Genomic DNA, 25,785 nt, shown 5'->3' on the forward strand with positions numbered 1-25,785 from the left:
GACCCCCTCTTCACACTGGGGCTGAGCGGTTGTCCACCCTCCCCCTTTACTGACCCCCTCTTCACACTGGGGTTGAGCGGTTGTCCACCCTCCCCCTTTACTGACCCCCTCTTCACACTGGGGCTGAGCGGTTGTCCACCCTCCTCCTTTACTGACCCTCTCTTCACACGGGGGCTGAGCGGTTGTCCACCCTCCTCCTTTACTGACCCCCTCTTCACACGGGGGCTGAGCGGTGCTGATAGGTCCTGACTCACACTGGTGTCTCCTTTCCTCATGCTTTCCCACTTGCCTGCAAGCCATGGGACATACTCAGGAACCTCACAAGCTTCTTTTCAAATGGAGTTTCATCAGTGTATAGCTTTCACCTTGTCCTTATTGTCTTGCCCATCTGTGACTCTTCTCCTCTCTCTTTTCTTTAAGGTAAGAAGAACCTCATCTGTAAGTATCCCTCTTATAGCTTAGTCCGCTCGCCACAGTTGCTCCGAGCAAGGGTAACTGGTTATGTGTCACACACATGTCCGTTCATTTCCCAAGAGCTCTTCCTTCACCTTTGTGAGGCCTGCCTCATTTCCTACCGCTCTTTCTGCATCTGTTCTGCGTTTTCCTCATCCTTTGACTTTCAAACTGCCCTGTTTCTCATTGCTTACTGCTTAACATATCTTCACTAACTAGATCAGTACCAGCATCCTCTAGCTGTGTAGTTGATGTCTTCAGGCTCTGTTTGTGCATTCCGGAGCCCTAAGCTCAGTCCTGAATGTCTATCTTCCTACTGAAAAGATTTCTTCCCTCTTTCCTTCGCCCCTGATTAAAAGAAATCCTTAGCACCTCTTCCTACACTTTTGCCAAAGCTTCTGGTGCTTGGTTTGTTGTGGTTTTCTCTACCAATGAACTCTATTTCCAGCTCTTGAAGAAGTTTTTTATTGGATTTTTTTTTTATTTACATTTCAAATGTTATCCCATTTCCTGGTTTCCCCTCCAAAATCACCCTCTCCCATCCTCTTCCCCCTCCCCCTGCTCACCAACCCACCCACTCCCATTTTCTGGCCCTGGAATTTCCCCACACTGGGGCATAGAGCCTTCATAGGACAAAGGGCCTCTCCTCCCATTGATGACTGACTAGGCCATCCTCTACTGCATATGCAGCTGGAGCCACAAGTCCCACCATGTGTACTCTTTGGTTGGTGGTTTAGTCCCTGGGAGCTCTGCGGGCACTGGCTACTTCATATTGTTGTTCCTCCTATGGGGTTGCAAACCCCTTCAGCTCCTTAGGTCCTCTTGAAGAAATTTTTGATCATTAATTTACACATTATCGCTAAACTTATCTTCTTTTTTTTTTTCTTTTCCTAAATTTATTTTTATTTTTAATTCATTTTTTACACTTCATATTCCATTCCCCACCCCACCCCATACACCCTCCAACTGCCCCACATCCCATACCTCCTCGCCAACCCACCCAGTCTCCACGTGTATGCTCCCACCCCCTACCCCACCTGACCTCTAAACTCCCTGGGGTCTCCAGTCTCTTGAGGGTTAGGTACATCATCTCTGAATGAACACAGACCCAGAAGTCCTCTACTGTATGTTTGTTGGGGGCCTCATATCAGCTGGTGTTTGCTGTCTGTTTGGTCTTCTTTAAAAAAAAAAAAAAATCTGGCTGGGCGTGATGGCATACGCCTTTAGTCCCAGCACTTGGGAGGCAGAGGCAGGTGGATTTCTGAGTTTGAGGCCAGCCTGGTCTACAAAGTGAGTTCCAGGACAGCCAGGGCTATACAGAGAAACCCTGTCTCGGAAAAAAAAAAAAAAAAAAAAAGTCTGATTGTTAATTTCACTTTTTGAAATCTCTTTGGTTTTCTCCTGCTTCTCGGATGAAATCAGATTCTTAATTTGACAAGGAAAATTCTTTACAGACCAGCCCCACCAAACTTCAAAGTTTTCTTTGGCTCTCTAACCCACCCTGGAACAGTTACCTTCTAGTGAGTCTTAAGTATGCCAGGCCTGTGGCAACCTGTTCTGGTGGCCTGTGAGGCTCTTCTAACTCTGTTTGGCGAATTCCTACCCTATCTTCTCAAGCTGCCATGTTCCTTCTTCTGGTGTTACCTCTGCACTCCCTGAGCAGAGCCTGCACCTCTAGCTTGGGATCTCCAAGCTCAGTGGGTGTTTGTCATCAACCTCGATACAGTTCAGCAATTTCTAGGTGAACAAATACATGAAATAACGGGCTAAGACTTTACTCTTAAGAGCACAGATTCCTAGGGGAATATCAGTTTAAGCATATTGTGTTGACATATTGAGATATAAGGGCTATCAGGACAGAGGCCATGTTTTGTAGACTTTTATACTTTGGGAACGGCAACTCAGAACAGACTGTCTAGATTGCCTTGCTGATAGTGTGGATGCGGCTGTCACAAGCTAATACAGTAAGTAGCATCAAATCGGATGAACTATGGCAGAACAATTCATAGTAAACAGGAAAGGGACTGGCAGCTGGAATTACAGGATCCCACTGGCTTCAAACTCATCTGGTTCTTCCCCTCCTCCTCTGCTATTTGGGGTAGAATGTAGGTTCCTTACCCCTGCCCACTTTTATGGCTTTCCAAGACAGGGTTTCTCTTGTGTTGCCCTGGCTGTAGACCAGGCTTGCCCTGAAGTCAGAGGCTCTCATGTGCTCTCATGTGCCTCTCATGTGCTCAGATGAAAGGTGTGTACTACCACTACCTGGCCCTGCCATTTTCTTAAATAGTGAGAGATGATGAGTAGGAGAGAAATATGCATTTTTGTTCACCTCACAGAATTCAGTAAACTGACACAAACTCCAAGTTTCTTTTTAGCCAGATGTGATAAAATGCATATATAATTCCAGCACTGGGGAGGTTGAGGCAGGAAAAACATGAGTGGGAGGCCAATCTGACCTGTATAGAAAGGTTCTGTCTCAAAAAGTAAATAACAAACAAAATAATTTTTTATTAAAGTTTTTTCTTAAGATTTATTTTATGTATAGGAGTATTATATTTGCATGTATGTACAGTGCATGGGCTCTTGGTGCCCACAGAGGCCAGAAGATGGTGTTGGATCATTTGGAGCCAGAGTAACAGGCAGTTGTGAGCTCGTCACCTTGAAAGTGCTGGGAATCAAACCCTGTCCTCTGGAAAAGCAGCAAGCGCTCTTCTTGACCAATGAATCATTTCTCTTTATCTTTAGGTTTTTGGTTTTCTTTTTAAATGGAAAAATAACATTAGGATAAGGATTCTGTTTATTCAGAAAGGCCTTACTTTGTTTTTTCTTCAAATCTCTATCTCCCTCTGTCTACTGCAAACTAAATTTAACAGCACATTAAGAAGATCACACATCACAAGCACATTGGTCTCATCCCAAGGGTGCCAAGATTGACTCAGCATATGCAGGTCAACCAATGTGATTCACATAGAAGTACACAAGGTATCTGAGTTTGAGGCCAGCCTGGTCTACAAAGTGACTTCATGACAAAATCTTGATGAAATTCAGAATAGATACATAACATAATAAACACACTAGTTACAAACAGTAAACAAATAAATTAGAAAAAAATGTCCTATAGCTTTAGAAAAAGAAAGCAAAACCTAATCAAGAAGATGAAAGACTTAAACAATGAAAACTTGAAGATGCTGAAGTAAAAATGAAAAGGCACTGGTTGTGAGACAGACACTGGACGTGGGACAGACCCTCCATGTTTCTGGATTGGCAGAATTAACATCGTGAAAATGTCTGTATTCACCAAAAGCAATGTACAGATTCAATGTGAGCCCATAAGAATTTTATGGCAGTCTTCACAGAATTAGAAAAAAGAATCCTAAAATTGCATATAAAAACAAAAGAGCGTGGATAGCCAAAGCAAAGTTGAGCAGGAAGAACACTTCTGGAGGTATCACAATATATGACTTCAAATTATACTATAGAACCACAGTAGCAGAGACAGCTTACTTATTTATGCTATAAAAGTTAATGTTCTGATATATGTATATGTTATAGAATGACTTAATCTAACAAATTAACTTTTTGTATCTCATTTAGACTCACTTATGGTGAAATAAATTTAAATCTAGCATGTCTGCCTCCCAAACACTGGGACTACAAGTTGGTTACCATGCTGTGAGCATTCATGTGGCTTCTAGGAATGCAAGGCCTCATGCTTATGTGGCGAACATTTCCCTACACACAGCCATTTCCCTAGCCTGGTTTCATTCGGTGACTCTGTGAGTGTGTGTGTGAGTGTGTGTGTGTGTGTGTGTGTGTGTGTGTATCTGTGTGTGTGTATCTGTGTGTGTGTGTTTTCTTTATCCATTTAGTCACTGGCAAACATTTAGAATGATTTCATGTCTACTACTGAGAACAATGCTGTACCAAAATGGATGTGCAGATACTAACTTTGATTTTCAATGGATATGTAGTAGTTGCCCCATTTATCTACAGTGGGAACATTCTAAGCCCCCAATAAACGCTCGTAAGTGAGGTAGTGCTGAGTGAGCTCTAGGAAGACACTTCTTTTTTTTTGTATTCATATTTTTTAATAATTATTATTATTATTATTTTCTTTATTTACATTTCAAATGCTATCCCAAAAGTTTCCTATACCCCCCCCCGCCCCTGCTCCCCTACCCACCCACTCCCACTACTTGGCCCAGGCCTTCCCTTGTGCTGGGTCATATAAAGTTTGCAAGACCAAGGGGCCTCTATTCCCAATGATGGCCGATTAGGCCATATGAAGACACTTCTTAAGTTATCATGGTTTCATGGATTCATATCAATTAAAAAATTGTAACTTGAACATAACCTACCACGCATCATGCTCAACAGTGCAGTAGGCTCCATGGTAGGTATTGTTTATGCCTGTGATAGCTCCTTAGTAGAAGCAGTGTCTCCCCACCCCTGCTCAGCATCGCGACTGTGTATTACATTGCATCTTACCATCCTGAAAAAGATAAAAAATTTTAAAGTTTGAAATATAGTTTCTTGTACATAAATTGCTTTTGTACCTTTGTAAAGTAGAAAAAAGTATAGGTTTAGCCATCATAAATTGGAGATCAATGTGCACACTCTTTTCTATGTAGACCTACCTAAAGGGAAGAGTAAGTTATATACAAGGCACAGCCTGAGGTTAACAGCCTCATTATACGCCAGTGCAGTTACAAACACTGTATGTGATGACAGTTGCTTACTTCCAAATAGCAGTTAGTCATTTGAGGAGCTCTGAGTAATGGAGTCACAGAAAACAGCACTGTGGTGGGATGCCTTTCTGAACAGCTGAGGATGGCTAGGTGGGGTGGGAGCTCTGGCTTTTTTGGGGAACTGCCATGCTGTTTTCCACATAGCTCTGCTAATTTATGTTGCCACCAGCAGCATTCAAGCATTCCCTTTCCCGTGTCCTCTCCAGTGTTTGTCAATCGTTTCTCTTTGGGAAGGCAGCCATTGTGGCAGATGTGGTTACCTCTTCCACAGTACTGATTTACACTCCCTTGGAGGTCAATCATGCTGGCAATTCACAGACCTTTGACCATGTGTACACCTTCTCTTGAGAATCATCTTTGTCTGTTTTTCTCAGTGTCTATATTTTCACTATCTTGATTAAATTTATTCCGGTTGTTTTATAATGCTTTTGTAGGAGTTGAAAATTGAATTTTTGGGAAGTTTATTTTGTTTGCGTTCCTTATGTGTTTGGGGTTTAAAGTCCTTATTAAAGAATGATTTACAAATATTTTCTCCTGGTCTGTAAGCTGTCTTCACTTTCTCTCTCCGTTTGCTCAACAGAGTTTTTTCTTTGTATGACATAATCCTATTAATCAATTTTTGCTTTTATTGCCTATGCTTTTAAAGTCATGCCTAAAAAACTATATCCCAGCTCCATGTCACAAAAGTGCTGGCTTCCCAGTGCTGGCTCCTAGTGTGATTTGTTTGTTTTGTTTCTCTAAGATGGGAATCTCACTATGTAGCCCTGGCTACCCTGAAACTTGTAATGTAGAGCAATCTGGCCTGCCTCTGCCTCCTGAATGCAGAGTTTAAAGCTGTGGGCCACCATGCCTGCCTAGAACGCAACTTTGTAAGTTTCAGGTCTTATATTCAGAGTTTATAAAACCATATTAAATTGCTTTTGTGAACAGTGTGATTACAGTAAGTTTGTGGTTTCATTACATGTCCCCAGCAGTTTACTCTGTGTTCTTTACATCTTTGCTGAGGGCCAATTGATAGTGTGTAAACTTGTTTTGGGGCCCTCTGTTCTGTCCCATTAGTTCATTCTTCTGTCAGTGTGGATATTTTCATGCCAGTACCATGCTGTTTCCGTTTCCACAATTTTGAAGTCAATTTTGAAACTGGATGGCCTGATTCCTTCATGTTTTTTAGTTTTGTTCTTTCTATCCTTTTTTGGGGGGCGGGGGAAATGGTAAAGGGCAGTTTAAGAAATCTTTAACTATTAAGTGTCTATTGACTCCATACAAATTTTAGGATTTACTATTTTTGTGGAAATTATTGTTGGAATTTAATTGTGGCTGCATTAAATCTGTTTTTTTGTTTTTATTTTTGTTTTTTTGGTTTTTTTTTAGGTAATGTGGGTATTTTAATAACACTACTGTTCTAATCTTTGAAAATCAGCTATTTTCTAATGTATTTCCATCAGTTTAATTCACCCGTGTGTTGTGGACTTTTATTTTCTACTTCATTGGTTAGATTTATTCTTAATTTTTGAATTGCCTTTGTTGAGTTTACAAGTTAAATTTTATTCATTACTGGCAGTGTAGGGTTAGCATATAGTGATGCTATGGACTTTATATGTTGATTTTTTATTAGCTTTACTATATATTAGTTTGAACAGTGTTTTGAGGAGTCTTGGGATATTTCACATAAAAGAGCATGCCATCTACAAAGAGTCTATCATTTCATATTTGGTCTAGAAGTGTGTTGCTTTTAATTCCCTCTTCGAAGGAGATGGTCAAGCGTCAGAGATGGGGCCTGGCTCCCAGCATAGGCAATGTTCACTGTGCTCAGGGAGTCTGACTGAAAACCCCAGTCAAGGCTTGTTGGGCTCAGTGTTTGCATTTGTAATGCTCTGGTTTTCTTTCTTTCTTTTAAATATATATTAACGTGCATTGGTGTTTTGTCTGCTTGTATGTTTGTGAGGATGTCATATCTTGGAGTTACAGACAGATAGATGTGAGCTGCCATGTCGGTGCTGATAAATATAATAGTTAATTTTTAAAATAAACATATAAAGTTCGTAGCATCACTGTGTGCAGGAAACTGCCAATAATGAAATGACTTGAACCCGGGCCCTCTGGAAGAGCTGTCAGTGCTCTTAACCACTGAGCTGTCTCTGCAATCCCTCAGAGAACTTTCTTTGCAAGTTTCAAAATAGCAACATATATTTTATAGTATGTGTCCATTATTGTATTTAGCTGTGTTTCTTTGGTCCGTTGGTTAGTAGGTTTGGCTTTTTTTTTTTTTTTTTTTCCTCTCTTTCTTTTAGACAGATTCTTGTGTAGCTCCGCAGGCTTTAAATTTGTAGTGATCTTTCTGCCCAGTTCCCCTGTGTGAGACTACAAGTGTGCATCATGGCACTTGGCACAGCCCCAGTTTTAGTGTTGGCATTTTAGAATGTAGTTTCATTATTTGAGGAATGTCTCATCTCTGCTCTCTTCTAAGTCATGATTCCTACGAAACAGGAACTGCTCTTTTTTCTTTGAGGTACGAAAAGCACCAGTCTATTGCACTGAGAATAAATATTTAATGGAGATTGAATGTTTCCTGTCTGGTAGATCGATTACTTTTGTCAATTCTCTAAGGAAAGCACTAAAAAAAAAAAAAAAAAAAAAAAAAAAAAAAAAGTCCTGCAGTAGGCTAAGGAATTTGCTTTCCTTGGTATTATGATTTATAAAAGCTTTGGTTGTTTTTGTTTTTTTTTTTTAATATGTATGACTGGAATTTTATGTCATCTCAAAATATAAACCCCCGAATCATCAGTCTAGTAGCACACAATAAAATTATTTCCTAAAAGAATTGAGTTTTCTAGAATTTTTGGCATTTAAGGCTATGAAAATGAAGTATAAAAATGTTTTCAGTAGAAAGTTAAAGCAAAAACTCCCAAGACAAATTATTATTTACTGTTAGTTGACAAATATTTGCATTTCTTGAATTAGTCACATTCTTATTTAATTATTACTCAGATTTTTGTTAAAGCATTAGATTTGGAGTGTCTATGAAGTCAGTGAAAGAATTTGTAAGTGCTCTGTGCAAGCCTGTTTTCTGGATGAAGCACGGTGGACAGAATCACCAACTCAGCAAATCTGACTATGGTGCAAGAAAAGAAAAGACTCAAGCCAGGTGGTGGTGGCACACAACTTTGATCTCAGCAGAGCAGGTGGAGCTCCGTGAGTTCAAAGCCAACCTGGTCTACAGACTGAGAAATCCTGTCTCCAACAAGCAAGCAAACAAACAAACAAACAATGAATGAATGAATGAATGAATGATAAATAACTAAATAGATACAGGAAGGTACTAGTTGGGAAGAAGAAATCAGCAATAATGGGTGATGGATAAGAGTATCAATATAATATAATACAATCTATACCTGCAGGTAATTGTCAAAAATAAATGAATTTAATTAAGTAGAATGTTTTCAATTTGTGAGACTATAAAAATATTCTATCACTATAGAAAATATTCTGAGTTTTTTTTCAGTATGGTGTTCAGTTGAAACCTATCAGTGTCAGCTAGAAAATGGAAGTCATTTAAATAAAACAGAAAAATGAATAGACAGAAAAAGTATATACATGCTTTCTATTATTTTTTTCTGAGAAGAATATTGAACATAATTGAGACATGAGTAAGTCATACCTGGTGATGAAGTATCCTCTACTTGTAAGAAATCATCCCATAGTGATTAGCCTATGACAACCTATTTAAATAACCATTGCTATTGTTCAGAGCTTGTTTTGCTTGAGGAAGATTGTGCCTCAGCAAAATGGTGATACATGTTTGGTAACAGGATGGCAAGAGGCAGTGGAGTCAGAATGAATCTCTTACCAGGTTTTAGGTCTTTTTGACCATATGAAGTCTTTACTTTTGGGGATTTGTTAAAATATTTTACAGCACAAAGATTTTAATTAAATTGATACCATACTGATAGGTTGGGGTAAGTTGGAAAGAGCTTAAGAAGTTCTGCTAATATTTGATGCAGTGAGAGGAGCAGCTACATTTGAGACGTTTCTTCTTGTTCCGAGTCTCGAGCAAGGAGAACCTGCCCTTTACCCCCAATGTCTGCAGCATTCTTCTGCCTCATGATATCATTGCCAAGAAAACGTGCCCAATCCTAAGTGGCACATGTTCTTGCCTGCGGTTGAAGAAGCCTGTGGGTTGTTTGTAAGGCATTGCAGATCCAAGGCTGCAGAAGGGACATGGGGACTTGGGGAGTGCTCTTGTCCAGGAAGGGAAGCTTCCTAGACATTACAACTCTTGTCCAGGAGCCAAATGGAAGATAAATCACCAATGGCCACCTCTTCTTATTGAAATGGTTCAGCCCTGGCCTTTAACTGGAGGACTCACAGGGTTTTGAAGTGCAAATAGGATGGTGAAGGGTAAACCCTTTTAGGACTTCATGTTGATGGATTTTCCCCCTGTGTGGGTTTCTAACCCTGACTGTGATCTGGAAGCGACCCTCAAAGAAAGAAAAGTCTTACTTTGTTTTTGATCAGTCAAGCAATAAGAACTTTCCATAGGGATGGGCTTGCCGCGCATGCATATGGGTCTTGTCTTAGAAGATCATTTAATTGGAGCTTTTGGGGGCCCTTTGCAGAGGTTCTGTCATTTGAAGATCACTTCTTTCTTGCTACTAATGCCCAAGTTTGAGAGCACTCAAGGACATGTTGTTTTAGGAGAATTATGTTGAGCTAGTTCAGGGTGGACAAAGTCTTCTACAAGATGATAGTCACTCCATAATTCCAAGTTGTAACATTCATTCTGTTATTTTGCATATATTTTTTGCCAGCCTTAAGTTGAAAATAAGAAATTCTGAGAGTATAAAAAAACTGTACTGTGATATTTATAAATATGCCAAAGTAACAAAATAGGAAACACAGAAATGTTTAAATAAGAGGTATTGATTCATAGAGCTAATTCTGTTTATTCTCCAAATAATGTAAACACAATGGATAAAGCATCTTTTAAATGTTGTGGTGATCTTTAGATGAGAGGAGTCCTTACAGACTACAAACTCAGCCCAAATTTAGCATAACTTCAAGCTTTATATGTGAAGATTTAAAAGAAAAATTAAAGTATTTTACTAGGCAAATATTATTTTCTTTGCTCATAGTTCATAGAATGCTGTTGATGAGCCTGTCTTTGGAATTCTGGATCTTTAGATGTACCATGCATGTTTTAGTATTTGTCTTTTTTTTTTTTTTTTTTTTTAGAACAACATTTATTTCTCTACAGTAAAGGCTTACACCTGTGTCTCTTGATATTTGTTATAAAAATGGATCATTAACCTCCGTAATTGACATTGATCCCAGTGTTTAATTGAACCTCTAAGTTCAATTAAAATTCCTTCAGAATTTCCCCATCCTGGTATTTAAATTTCAGAGGTGTGCTTCTTCCCATTGCATTTGAAATAAGGACAAACCTGCAGACTCCAGCTGGATAGAATCTCCTGCGTGTAAACGTCCCTGGCCTGGGTTGTTGCTGGGAGATGTTCACATGACCTCTCCTTTGTTTGCAGCCTTCCCAGGATGCTCTCCTGTTCACTATCTTTTTAAACCCAAGTTGGAGGTTGTCTGATTAATGAATGGTGAGCTTTTCTATTCGGAGCTATGCATATTGTTGACATTGTGTCACATGTTGCTTTTTAATTTCTGATGTGCTTAATGTGTTTTTAATTTGCAAAGCATGAGTGTCCCTTTCATAGCAGTAGAATAGAGTCGGTGTTTCTAGGTCCAGATATTGCTTTATGCAAACAAGAAGAGGCAGACTGAATTGAAGCCCTGGGTTTCCTTTCAACACACATGTCAATGAATTTCACTTTGAATATTGTTGAATAAAAGAAGACACTTGAGAAAGGCTTTTCTTTCTAAGACCATCTTTTGCCTCTTGGCCAGTGAATTGCCCCAATATAAAAGCACTGGGCAGAGTGAGTTACAGAGGGAAAAGGCAATCCACAAATGATCACTCCTTTCTGCCTTTGATTGTGTCGGATTTTGTTGTGTGTGTGGCAATTGTTTTCTTTTTCACTTAGAAGAGGTTTATGGTTCGATGCCTGTCAAGTCAGAGCCTGTCCTTAAGGTGGCGGTTGTATTTCTCTCTGAGTTCCTGGAGGTGATGGTAATCCTTTGTTCACTCAGCAGTGCTTGCTCTGGAGAGCATCTGCCACTCTATGCATTACAAGATGGATGGGTCTCCAGTGAACTGCTGGGGGAAGCAAATGGTGAAAACAAGAAAAGACAAGGGGTTTCGGGGTCTGCAGAGGACAGACAACAAGGAAACACTTAGAAATCAAGAACAAGCTGAGCGACACAGGAAGGGAGCAGGGACGGATCCATGTCGCTCTATAAACATCTTGGAGCTCCACGTCTTTCAGTGGCTCGTTGTGGTCTGAGGGAGTGCTCTATCTCATGGTAACAAGTTTGTGTTTCTGATTTTCAGAGGTGTGTGTGTGTGTGTGTGTGTGTGTGTGTGTGTGTGTGTGTGTGTAAAGTATTGGGAAAGAACAATAATGGTAGGGATGGTTTATGAAGACTTTGCTTTAAAATTTTAAAGATTAAGCTAAAATCAAACTTTTAGCCATTTCAGTTTCCTTTTTCTCTTTTGCTTTTCTCTCCTTTCTGTTTTATAAGCAACTGACAACTTGAAAAGTTCTGGCCATGTACCAAATATCCTCAGTGTTTTCTAAACACTTTTGGCACTTCTGCAGGGGAGTACTGAGAGTTCTGTCTTAATGGAGGCTGTGGGGGTAGCAGGGTGAGGGTGGGGGGTTAAGTTGTTTTAAATTATCTCCAGTTTCATTTAATGGGTTCTGTGATGGAAGAAAAAATATATATTTTTTATTGATCTGTCAGATGTTAGACATTTGTGTTGTACTCAATTTGTTGGTAATGGTCACAGTGTGTAAATCCTTACCCAGGCAAAGTCGCTCCTGTGGGACAAGAGAGGGAAGGAGATCGGCTAGGGATAGAAGAGGGGAGAAGAAAGAGCGGTGTACCCAGAAAACAAAAGTGATTTTTTCCAAACTTTCAAACTTTTTGGCATTTGTCTAGGAAGAAGTCCACCGTTTGAGAGGCGGAGAGATTGAGATGGTTAGAAGCTTTAGCTATACAAACGGTGGAGATTGGCGGGGGCCTCCTTCTCCACAGCGTAAATAAGAGATGAAAGCAGAGGGGTGACAACAAAGGATCAGGTCCTTTAAGGAAATGTGTGCAGCCTGAATAGGGGTCTGTGGCCCGGGGCCAAAGGTCTCAGCTTTGAGTGTAATTAGAAGAAAATACAAAAATGTCATTACTAGCAGGTGAACTGTGTAGCACGTGGCTAAAAATTAGCAATTTTAGACTCCAAAGCTATTGGAATTGGATTATTGACCTTTTAAAAATCATTAAAGTACTCGCAGAATTGGACTGTTCATGTTGGCAGTAATGCAGTTTGACCTCATTGACCATATGGGGTAGTCTTGGGTTTGGAGTAGGTAGGAAGGCTCCCAATTCTGAAAGATGCTATTTGTGCATGTGTCAGTGGGAAATATGTGAACGTGATTATTCTGTGAGAAGGTATTCTTCCAATAAGGAGAGGTTATGATAAATATTTTTATCCCCAAATCTGAATGTTTCTTTTCTGCCTTTCAAGTTCACATAAAGTACAAAAGATTTTGTTAACATGACTTCAAGTATTTTAGTGTTATAAATATATGTACTACGCTTACTGCACTTATACAGTCTTACAGAACTAAGACTCTTTGGTTTTCTTTTTTAGATACAGTAAAAATTCTAAGTTATGTATAAAAATTAATGACAAGTTCCTTTAATTCATTTAAGGCCTTTGCAGCTTTATCTTATTTTTTATGCAGTAGTTTATATTAACCATAATCTATTTAGCAAAGAGAATAATAGACACATTATTCAATCTACTATAGATAATTAAAATTAATTTAATGCCTCCTAGAAATACACTGCTCAGAAGTTAAGAAATGGCTTTTTCTCTTCCTGCAATTTTTCTTTCTGAAATCATTACAGACTCTCAAAAAGTAAAAAAAACATTATTTTGGTTATTAATTACATTGGATCTTTTTGTATTTCTTTGAATAAATTAATTTTAGACAAATATCAAGAACTGTAATATTCCCAAATGTCTTCAGATAAGAAATTTACCTTGTATTGATTCTGTTTCCAAGATAGAAGTGTTCTGTAGACTTTTAGTGTTGTGGTAACACTAGCCAAAAAACTTACTCAGCTTGCACTAAGGGAAGGGATAGGATTTAAAAAATGATTCCTTTTGAATATATATTGGAATGCGGTTATTTGAGAAGTTCAGGAAGAGGAAACATCTTTGCTTTTTCTCATTGTAACAAATACAGTTAAGTAGGACTTCTGTGATTTAATAGAATTTTTGGTAATGTAGATTGTTATATTGTAAAATTTAAGGCCCTTGGTAATAAGTTGTGTTTTTATGTTTTTATAGGTGCAAAGAAACCTTAAGAAACTTCTAACCGAGAACAAGCTCCCAGAGATGTTGACTGCCTAACTTAACCATGAACATGATTTAAAAATGTTAATATATGAACCAAGGTATTGTATGGCTATATTCTTCTTAAACTTTTCATGATCAAATTCGTTTGGGGTAGTTGTTACAGTTAAAGCTGTGACATCTGATCCTTCCACTAACTAAGCAGATGTTTATATAGACTCTCTCTTGTTCTTATCCACCCTGCGTGCCTACCTGCTCTTCATCTTCTCTACTCCTTCAGTAAAACTTACTCCAGAACACATTTTCCTCCCAGCAAGCTCTGTATTTCCTATCGACATAAACTGAGAAAAGGAAAATGAATTCAAGGGCTAAAGAGAAAGCTCAGTGGACACAAGTGCTCACACTGGGCAGACACGCTCACAGTAGGTAGAAGTGTATACAGCATGTCCCGTCATGCTTTACCTCAGCCCCGTCCACGATGAATGTTTTGGTTCCTCTTGGTGATTATAATTTTCTTTCAAATTGTCTAATAAGAGACTTCTAGACTCTCAATTATGCAGACATACCCAAATTGTATTTAGAAATCACGTATATATACAGTTTATTTCATGTACTAATGTTCTGAGTCATATGTTACAGAGGTTTTCTAGCATATTTTGGCTTTATTTTTAGAAAACTTCTAACTCGGGGGGAAAGGGTGATACAGGTCATCCTCTTCCCACAGCAAGGAAAAAAATGTTAAGAATTGAGAATTTAGGGTGCCTGTAATAGGTGAAGCTTGCCTTTTAGAAGGAACATACCCCAAACTCTCTTTTCCCCTTTGGTAGCTGCCATGTGTTTAAATAGCCTGGTGTTTTCAAGGAAGGCCAAAGATCTCTTCCTCTTTTATGACCTGCTGTATCCCTTTGAGGCCAGAGAGAACAAGAGGGTCATTGCCACTTCGCCCTGGTCCCTGTTTGTTCCCTAGTGATGACCAGGAAGACACTGAATCCCAGTATTGGCTCAACATCTGGAAAGCAGTCAGAGGGAGGCGGTAGGAAAGCACGAGAACTTGCATTCTGTTTCACCAGGTGCCAGGAGGAAGCAACATTAGCCTTTTTGATAAGGGAGGCAAATTCTGTGGGCCCTGGCATTAGGCTTCAACAATTGAAGAGGTCAAAGGACAGCTGAGCCGGGTCAGCGAGACACCATGGGGTGTATTTTGTTACTTAGTAAAAGGAGCAGCCTCCTAAAACCTTAAAGGATTCCCTTGAAAAATCTGTGTTGTGAAAAGGTTTTATGAGTCTCCTGGCAATAACTCCTGATTTATCTAAGGAGCGCTAGCTTTTGTCTAATGGAGGGATAATCCTCACCAAATGTTGGCGAGGACTCCGACTCAGCAGTGGTCTGAAAGAACAGTTTGGATTTGAAGTGGACTTTTTGCTTTCCAGAACGTTTATCATTTTAATGTTTCTGTCCCAACAAAGAATTTTGCACTGTTGAAATATTGCCTTTTCCATTCCTTGGAACTGAAAGCAGTTTGGGGAATGCCAGGCCAGGGAGTCAGTCACATTAATTTCAAAATTATTCTACGTGCTTCAGACCTTTCTTATACATAGAGAACTATTAAACCTTTTTCAAATATCAAAACCTGCTAACTCTAGAATGTTATCTTTAAATTTCTTTTTATTGTATTTATAAAGGGCTTACATGGAATGAGGTATGTTTCTGGCTCACAGTTGAATTTTTTTTAATTATTATTACTTTCTGTGTGTGCATGTAGCTCTGGGGATTGAACTCAGGGTCTCACATATACTAGATGAGCACTCTCAACCACTGAGCTACAGCTCTGGCCCACAGACTTTCAATTTTAACTGTTAATAGTGACAGAAGGAAACTATGAGCTGGTGGCTAATGTCAAATCCTCCACTTTTTCCTGAAAAAAAAAAAGTTTTATAAATACTGTATCAGGAAGAAAAAAATCAATGTGAGAGTCGATAATAAAAATGTTCTGTTGTGGCAAAGCATTTGCCCAGCATATGTGATGCCCGGGGTTCTATCTCCACCACTGACCAAGAAGGCAGTACAACAAGGGACATTCTTTTTGAAAGCAGTTGGAGAAGTGGGAGGTGTGTGTGTGGAGTGTGAGCTCCTTGTTGGGTGAGTTGTGAATACCTTTAAAGACGTTAGCCTCCTGACAGACAGGCAATGACAGTATTTTGAGATTCTACTTTATATATCATGCATATGAACATATATAGAAAGAAGGCATATGTGTCAATATAGAAATGTTAATATAGAATAATAATAAAGAAAAATCATGTGTATGATAGGCCTTGTTAAACACTTTTACTAATTTGTAAATTAATTCTTGCGATTACTGTATTTATTAACTACAGGCAAACGGCGTTTTCCAATCCTTTTTCCAGTAATGAGTCCTATTCAGGGAACATATATACGAGTGTCTATTTTCTCAAGGTTAAAGTGTCTTTCAACAACTAATTTAGAAACCTGAGTGTGTGGCTGATAATTGCCTAGAGAAAACACACAGCTGTTTAAGTAGCATTGAAATTGCGGCAGCTCTGACAAGTGTAGTCAGCAGGGTTAATTAGATAAGGAAAGACTGATGGGGAAATGTGGGGGTGGGGAGGAGAGCACCGGCTGGGGGGAGTGGGGGTGAGGGGGGTCACGGGAGAGGGGTCAAGGTGGGGAGGCAGGGATAGGGATAAGGCGAAGCAAGAACTCTACACAGGGTCAGGAGGGTCACTTGCTCTTCTCTGTGAAACTGTGTACCCCCTCCTTTAATGTTTCTTCCCAGTTAAAACGGGGTGTATTGCTGCTTCTCAGTTGTACAATACGGGGGTGCATTTGTTAAAAAGCCCCAAACTCATATCTGCTGGGAAAAGACAGCTTTTTGATAATAGTATCTAAGAAGAATGAGCAAATTCTGATTCTGAACCACAGTTCAATGTGCTGGCCTTAGATGTACTGTATTTTACTATTCTTACTTGGAACCTGGATTTCTTTTCTCTCTTTGCACTGTTTAATTCTTTCCCAGGTGCATGCTAAGGGGACTATGTTTCTAGATTAAATTACCCACCCTCACCTCATACCAAACAGACTGTAGAAGTCTTTAATGTGTCCTTATTTATATATCCAATGGGTGAGTGCTCATAGCTCACTTTCTAAACAGTCTTTTAAAAATCAGATGGGGATAGTTAAATAATAGAATTTAAACAAAAAATATATATCATTATCTTTGCCTTTGCTGCTACACTTTCAAAAGTATCAATTGACATTTAGAAAGTTGTTTTAGTATTATCTTTTAAATTACATTTGCATTTGGGAAATTAGGTTTTGCCCCTGGAGCTTTGTGTAGATTTCCATCCCCACAGAGCCACCAAAGTCACAGAGGTTTTGAAATCTGTCCCTGACAGTCCTGATGGATGTGATGGCCCACACTTTGGAAGCATTTCTCATTATTTAATGTTTTCTGTTCTGGATTATTGACTTTTCTTCCTAGTGAAGAATTGGTCTCTGGGGACATGGTGGCTGGCGGTCTTGCTGCCTCGGCCACTCGGCTGCTGTGAGTGAACCCAGGAACTATACCCACTCCAGATTCTTGACAAGATGGTTTTTTTTTTTTTTACAGAAGAATTTATGGTATTTCAAGGAAGAAAGTAAAGGTTTTGAGTAGGAATACTGTATCCCTTTGTTACAGATTGAAGTAGAGCCCTGCTTCATCTTCCTATGACAGTCTTCCTTATTGCTATGAAATCACTGGGTGTATCACAGTGATTCTGTCTATGGCTGAGGACAATTGTGTGATCTACTGAAAACAGTAGAATTTATAATTAACTTACTAAGACTGCTTTAAAAAAAAATACCAGTACTTTTGGCTTCAGAACCTGTCAAAATAGACCCCATCTAAAGGTACAAAAGACTAAAGCATCGTCTGTTTGTTTTTTTCATTAGTTAATTTATTTATTCACTTTACATCCTGATCACAGGCCCCCCCTCCCAGTCCCAACCTCACAAGCCCCCTCCCCTTCTCCTCCTTTGGGTACCATCCTACCTGGGATATCAAGTCCCAGTGGGACTAAGCACCTCTTCCCCCACTGAGGCCCAACCAGGCCTTGGGAAGGGATCCAATGGCAGGCAATAAAGTCCCAGATAGCCTTCACTCCAACTGTTAGGGGACCCACATGAAGACCAAGCTTCACGTCTGCTACAAATGTGTAGGGATCCAGCTCCTGCATGCTCTTTAGTTAGTGGTTCAGTCTCTGTGAGCCCCCTTGGGCCCAGGCTAGTTGACTTTGTAGGTCATCTTGTGCTGTCCTTGACCCTTCTGCCCTGTTCAATCCTGTCCCCCACTCTTCCACAGGACTCCCTATACTCTACCTGATGTTTAGCTACAGGTCTTTGCAACTGTGTCTATCTTCTGCTGGATGAAGCCTCTCAGGAGACAGTAATGCTAGGCTCCTGTCTGCAAGCATAGCAGAATATCATTAATAGTGTCTAAGTTGGCTCTTTCCCAAGGGATGGGTCTCAAGTTGGCACAGTCATTGGTTGGCCATTCCCTCAATCGCTGCTCCATCTTTATCCCTGTACATCTTGTAGGTTTGGGTTGAAGATTTTGTGAGGGATTGATGTCCCCCTCCCTCTACTGGAATTTCCATCTGGTGAAGCACTGTCATTTAATCTAATTGCTTTTTCATATTTTCATCGAAAAGGGTGGATTTGAAAATGCAATAAAACACATTTGTTTTGAATGCATGCTTAGCTTTGTGCTATATCAGAATTTGCTTTAAAAGAGAGAATATTGTGTCAAATCTGGTTAATATACAATTAGATAAGACACAAAAATTCAGTATCTCTCTCTGCTTCTCTCTCAATTCTGGCTTCACAGAATATCTGCCCATCCCAAAAACTCACAATCAAATAAGGGAGTTAAACAAATACTCAAGCCAGCTAATTCAAATAATTAAGGGTAACAAATGTCTGTTTAAAAAAATAAGCCCAGCTGAGATTTAGTGCAATAGTAGAGCACATACTTAGCACACACAAGGACTGAGGTCAATCACCAGCATCAATAAATAAGTAAATAATAAAACACTAAGACAGCCCAAAAGAAAGCGAACTGTGAATGTGCATTTGTGTTTAGTTTGGCATTAAAGTCTCCATATGAACTTAGAAGAACTGAACTTGGTGTACCTGTTTGAGAACCACCCATCATCTCTCTCAGTCTCCCCTAGCTATAGCCTTAAACCCACAGTGAATATGTTAGTAAGAAACAGCATAGACTCTACAACACAACAATGCTTCCTTTCCTTCTGAAAAATCAAATTGTATTGCTGGAAGAGCTTGGGAAAGATGTTCAAGCTCATTACCAAGCCCTCTGAACTTGAGAAGTAGCTGTCTCCCAGTCATTGCCTAGTAAGATGGCTACTTGGCACATGTAGCTGTTTAAATCAAGTACAGTTAGGTAAGATGTGAGTCACAATAGCCACATTTCAGGTCTTGGCCATCTAATGTGGCTTACAGACACCATGTGTTGGAACTTAATACACAGAACGTTCCTGTCAGTCTGGGATGTCTGTTGAGTAGTACTTGGTGTCGAATGTTATTCAGGATTTTGATACAAAATATTTTAATGAATTATACATAATGGTAAATAGCAGCTTTTGGAATTTTTATATTGATAGTTATATATGACTGAAGCAGAGACTTAGAACCTGCTGTGGCACCTAAGACACTCAAAGGAGTGTTGGTCTTTTCTTAGTAATCCTAATGTAGCCAGTGCTGAGACACCAAAGCAAAAGGCAACCTTCGCTACTAAGTCTTTATGCACATAGTCCTATATAGGCACTTTATACAAGACTTTATAGATTCAAAATCTCACTTAGTCTCATAAAAACTAGAAGATTGGCAGTCTTGCCCCATTCCACAAATGAGAGATGAAGTAGGCAGCGCCACCCAGGAAACTATAGGGTAGGAATCGACTTGAGAGCCTGTGTACAGAAAAGGCTACACTGTCTTCTATCTATCCTCTTACTTCCTCCGTATCACAAAAGTGGCCAGTGGTCCCTGAAAGGTCTGTAATATGGCAATCGATGTCATATATGTTCTCTTGTTGCATTTGCTTTAATGACTAACTTTGAAATGTTAGTCATTTCTCGATTTTCTAACTGAAATTATGTATTCCCTACTAACATCCTAGCAGGTGTTCCCCCATCTCAGGCAGTGATGAATGACAATAATTTCAGTGACCCGAAGTATTCGGTACAGTGTTTAGAATCTGTTATGCCGAAAGGGCTTCCTTTGGGACTCCACCTCTCCTTAAGTAGTGTGAGGCTTTCAAGAGTAGAAAACATCATCATCTGTGCTAAAGAAGCCGTGGGTCAGCTCTCTGCCCTTTATATTTTTTAAATGCTGCTTGCTTTTACGCCATCTGAACACCTGTATCCAATTAAGTACATGATGGTAAAGCTTCATTTCCCATTTTTATGCTGACTTTATGTCTTCATTCAGTGCATTATTTGTTTGCCCTGTGTATATGAATCTGGCATTTACTTCTTAAACCATCAGGGAACAGAGTTAAGATTTTGTACGTTGGGAGCTAGAGAGGTGGTTCAGTAGGTAAAATCATTTATGTCACTCACATGGGAGCTCACTACTGTCTGTAACCCCAATTCCAGAGGCCTGCTCCAAGCATGCACAGGTGCACATATGCAGGCAAAACACTCAAATAAAAAAAATTAAAGATAATGTTACCTTTAATTTAATTCAAAATACCTCCTGGGGATGTAGTTTCCAGGACAGCTATGACAGCTGACTTGTCAGGCCTGCTGAGGAGAGATGGGATTTCTAGGCACTTTGCTCTGGACAAAGGCCACCTTTGGAATTGCTCTCTTGATCATGGGCAAGAAGTCCCTGTGGTTGTCAGAAGAGGTCCAGATCCCTTAGATCTGGATTTACAGATGGTTGTGCCCATCATGTGGGTTCTGTGAACCAAACCCAAGTCTTCGGAAAGAGCAACAAGTATTCTTAACAGGTAAGCCATCTTTCCAGCCCCATACATGGAGTTTTAGGACATAAACATCTAATACAAAATTTCCCTTCTACTTTTTCTTTGGGATGTGCTGGTACAGGCCATGGGGAACTCATATGCTGGGCAACTGAAATCTGCTAGATTTGAGGAAGCACTACACAACTCCATAGAAGCCTCGCTCAGATGTAGCACGGCAGTGCCACGGCCAATCTTCTCCCAGCTCTACTTGGACCCAGACCAGCACCCTTTCTCCACTGCAGGTAAGCCTCTCAGTTACAGGCCATTCTAGATTCCGTTCAAAAAAGTGGGGGTTCTAAATCCTGGGAACTCAAACAAACATTAAAAATGCTGGTCTCCCCCTCCTCAAAGATAGCTTTCAGATTTCTCTCATAATCAATTTTCCATAGGCTTCTTTTTTAAAATTAAATTTGCATTGGTTTCCTCGCTTAAACAGATGTCAAACCAAAGGTGGAAGATCTAGATAAAGACCTAGTACATCCCTATACTCAAAACGGCAGCGTGGATTTTTCTCACAATGTAGCAATGAATGAAATGGAAGATGATGAAGATGAAGAAGAAATGTCTGACTCAAACAGCCCACCAATTCCCTACTCACAAAAACCTGCCCCAGAAGGATCTTGCACGACAGATGGTAGGTTCGCACTTTTGAGCTCTTTTTGGCCTCGTATTGTAATGTCGTCTGATCTGTTTCCTTCCGTGTGGTGTTCAAGGCTGGACACCAGGCACTGAAGGAAGGAGTGGCTATGTCCTCTCCCCCATGATCTCTTAAGGGTTCAGAACAGTTGTCTACAGGAAACACAAGTCCTACCCACTCTTGTAGATGAAGACACTGGGATTCATGGTTGAACTATTTCCCTGAGAGGATCTGTGCTAATGCAAGTTCAGGTTCTCTCCTTCCACCCTGAGCATGCTAGAAATCAAACTCAAATGGTCATGCTTGCCAGCAGGCACCTTTGCCCACTGAGCTATGGCACTGGCCTTACAGCTATACCCACTGAGTGCAGAAGTAAAATATAAATCTTTTAGAAATATCGTGTTGTTTGATTCTGTTTGTCTGTCTCTCTATTTTTTGAGTGTAGGTCTCATTATGGAGTGTGAGCTGGCCTGGAACTCACTTTATAGAGTATGCTGACCTCAGACCCACAGAGATTTAAATGCCTACCTCTTCCTCCCCAGTGCTGGGATTCAGCTGTATACCACAACACTGGCTGCTGATCTCATTCTGTTTGTTCAAGTCAGCTTTAGTTCCTACCACACTCTTAACCACATTTTAAATGAAGGAACCCTGGTTTCTAATGTTTTCATTGTTTGTGGTTTCTGTGAGATCCCAACTTAATTCTACCTTCTTCCCTCCACATAGTTGTGGAGTTCTGATTGTCCACCTAATTAGTGTGTGGGATGTGGTTTTTATATTCAGACTGGCATTAACCTGCACAGTGTCAGAGCATGAAAAGCTTGAGGAAACCAGGGGGCTGGAAAGCAAGAAGGTTCCAGATCTCAGGACAGAGGACCATTTCCTGCCAAAGTTTGGAGAAAAAAATAATTTGATGTAAATTACAGCCTTACCCAGGTAAAGCCAGAAAAATTGTTGTCCTTGAGAATTTGTTTTCTTTTGATTTCAAACTTCCCTGAGAATCTGGCAACCCATAGAGGGATCCAGATCCTCTTGCTAGAGAGGAAAGAGACCTGACTAATCCCCCTATAGCTCATGAGCATCCCTAGAAGGAGTGTCCATCAGTGTGAGTTAGGCCTGCCCACAGTGCATCACTTCTTATGGATCTGCCTCCACTTAATGATTGACTCTCTGCCCAGACTTAACAGGATGTACGCTGCTTACTCATTACTGATGTGCCACAGCCTTTAGTCCCATGGAGATGTGGACACTGACAGCATTACGCTGCTGTTAACTTGATTCGTATTATTATTATTACACCTTTTCCTTTAACTGAGTATTCAGCTCATCAAACAACAAGTGGCATTTAACAGTGCTTTAAATGATGGGGTCTCGTGGAGAACCGAATTACACGTGATAATTAAGTAGAACCAGAGTAAAAACTTAGGGGATGATTGTGAAGCAAGCAAAATTCTTCCAAGGCATGGGGAAGAGTTTTCCCTGTCTTTCAGTACTCGGGCTATGTTTTCAATTCCACAGTGGTGTTATTTATGACCAAGTATTTTAAAAAGGGTACCAAGATATAAACTTGTTGATTCCCCCCCCCAAATAAAACCAAAAAATAAATAAATAAATAAAACCAAAACAAAACCAACCAACCAACCAAGCAAACTCGCACGCCTTTAATCCCTGCACAAGGGAGGCAGAGGGGTGGATCTCTGTGAGTTGATGGCCAGCCTGATGTATTTAGTGAATTCCAGGGCAGCCAGAGCTATGTGGTGAGATCCTGTCTCAAAGAAAACAAATCAACAAAAACCCGCACAAGGTTAGGATACAGTCTGTATATTTATGTCAAGGCCTCCCTCTACCCCAGGCTAATGTTTAACTGAAGCTGTAATGATAGAATTTGGGATGATCTTTCTACCTCAGCCCCAAAGGAGCAATGGTGATTTTAAAGGTAAAGGCAAACGATTTTTCTGAGAATAAAGAAATGTCCCCCACCAAAGTAGAAGATTCAAATCTAACACATTCTGAAAACAATTCTGTACTCGAATTCCTACATCGACTGCTTCCGATTCTTATAATTCCTGAGCCTCGTTCATGCCCCTACTTAACTTCCCCTTCATATAAGATCGTAAGATGGCATTTAAAATAAAAAGCTGTTTATAACTTGGTATTTTATATTTCACAGTGTTGTCAATTTTGCTTGCGCCAAGAAAGTTCTAAGAATCTTCTTGATCAAAAGGAAAACAATCCCAAGTTGTGCTCACAAAACAGCATTGAAAAGGGAATGTAACGACTGTGGCCTTGTTTGAAAATGCCACCTTCCAGCTCCTGGGAAACCCCCTATTTACCTAAGGCTTAAGGCACCGTAAAGCTATTTTTAGAGGCAATTTAGATAAGCAGATACTTGACATCTGAAGGGCTGCTGAGGCTTGCCATTCATAGGTAAATTTTGGTTGCTAATTTCTTATGTAAATGATTGGAATAGAGTGGGTTTCTACCCTGCTGGGAGGCAGTTGATTGTCCGTGCAGGTGAAGAGCAACCAGATTTTCGACCTCTGAATGCTGCTTTGATTGCTTTAGTTTGAATTTACCGCTGTGTCAGTAAACGCTCCTTTCTCTCCCTTTTTATTTACTCTGGAGCCTTCAAGTTGGAGATAATTGGAGGGCACAAATCTCTTTCTATGAAGTGAAAACCTTGGCTATTTAATTAGGAAAATGCAGATGAAGTCTATAAAGAAGGCCCTCTGCTACCACCACCACTGTTTTAATTAAAATCATTTGTCACAAAAGAGCGGAGGCTCTTTTGCTCTCCGAAGTGAAGTGATTCCAAGAGCAAGTTTGTGAAGCAAGTTGTCCACCCATATAAGTAACAATCCTCCCTTCCTGTGGACAGTAACAGCCGAGACTTCCGTGGGGTGCTCTGAGGTATCCTCTGGCTACTGATGCCATTCATCGTCCTCGCCCTGCCTCACGGGATACTGGGACCTTGTGGGTCTGGAAATCCAGTCACGTTTCATGGATTGTAACCCCTGACAATGAGTTTAGGAGAAACAGTTAAGAAATGTTTACAGAACAACACCAGGCCCTTGGCAGGTGAACTTTGAACTGAGTAACTCCCTTGGCTCTGCCCATCTTTGGCCCTGAATGAACTGATTTCTTCCTGAGCTACCCTAGCCTCATGGTCCCTTTCTCTTCTCAGCCCATTCTTCCTTTTAATTAAATTGCCTGAGGCTGCTCTTGGCAAGTAACTAGAAGATAAGAAAAGTACTTTACAAGATTATTTTTTAGGAGCAACTTTTACATTTATAGAAAATGCAAGCCAGTAGTTCTATTTGCATACATACATATAATTTCTCCTGTGAACATCATAATACAGAAAGCACATTTGTTACAATTAATAAGCTAGTGCTCATATAATTTTATTAACGTTAACAATCAAGGCTATGGTTTGCTTTGGTTCCTTGCTTTTACCTAATGCCTTTTTTTGAGCCATGATCCTATATTACACCAGATTTAATTGTATTATTTCCTTAGAGGTGACATTTTTTTTTTTTTAGAAGTTCTTTCCTGGTTTTGATGGCTCTGACAATTTTAGGAATATTAGTCAAAAATATTATCAGAAACAACCTTATTGGAAGGGTCTGTGTCTTCTGATGACGCGGGGTCCACATGTCTGGATGACAGCCACAGAGGTCTAATGCCATGTCTGTCACGTTACTCCAAGAATGCCGTGTCAGCACCTCCCATCACTGACTGGGTGCTGAACTTAGTTACCTGAAGTAGTGTCTTCTCACACCCCACCCCCATGGTATGGAAGAAATGCACACAGTAGGGAGTTACAAACCACATCCACCAGTACCTGTTCATTTGAAGTTTTACCTCATAGGGACTCATTTCTTCTCCACCATTTATTCATTCATTCAGCCATTTATCCTCATCCTCGTGGATGTTTATTTTCTGTTTTGTGTTATACACAATACTGCTGAATGTGCTCTAATTTAAAGAATCCCATTTTCAGACATTGGAAGCTTTTGAGTGGTTGGTTCTTGCACCCTTTCTACAGACACACCCTCTTACATTTTCTCTTTTCCCGGGTATAAAAAAAAAAAAAAAAAAAAAAAAACATGAAAAGCATGCTTCTTCTAGGGCTGTTCAATGTTTACTGGTCCTCTGTCCTCTGTCCTCTGTCCTCAATAAAACAACAACTTCTTTGATCACTCCCTACCTGGGCCTTCTCAACTCGGTTTAGCCAGGGATCCCCAGTCTATCCTTGGTAAACTGAAGGTGTTCTGAGGGACCCTATTTCAAAATAGTAGGGTGGACATCAGAACTGAACAAAACGCCTGACATGGTCCCTTGGCATACAAGGGGGTTGGGGGAAGGAGAGAGAGAGAGAGAGAGAGAGAGAGAGAGAGAGAGAGAGAGAGAG

General features: G+C 40.1%; 1 protein-coding gene across 4 annotated transcripts in view; it reads left to right on the plus strand.

Annotated features, from left to right (window-relative positions):
- Window positions 1-25,785, plus strand: part of Greb1l (GREB1 like retinoic acid receptor coactivator) — a 225,988-nt gene that overhangs the window by 105,656 nt on the left and 94,547 nt on the right. For all 4 annotated transcript variants that reach the window (XM_029546956.1, XM_029546955.1, XM_029546958.1 and 1 more), the window contains exons 2-4: window positions 13,681-13,787; window positions 20,817-20,976; window positions 21,171-21,368. In XM_029546956.1, the coding sequence (XP_029402816.1) occupies window positions 20,820-20,976; window positions 21,171-21,368 (355 nt within the window). In that variant the 5' untranslated portion in view covers window positions 13,681-13,787; window positions 20,817-20,819. The remainder of the gene's footprint in view (window positions 1-13,680; window positions 13,788-20,816; window positions 20,977-21,170; window positions 21,369-25,785) is intronic.

The sequence above is a fragment of the Mus pahari genome, chromosome 15 (genome assembly GCF_900095145.1).
Source record: "Mus pahari chromosome 15, PAHARI_EIJ_v1.1, whole genome shotgun sequence".
Classification (NCBI taxonomy): Eukaryota; Metazoa; Chordata; class Mammalia; order Rodentia; family Muridae; genus Mus; species Mus pahari.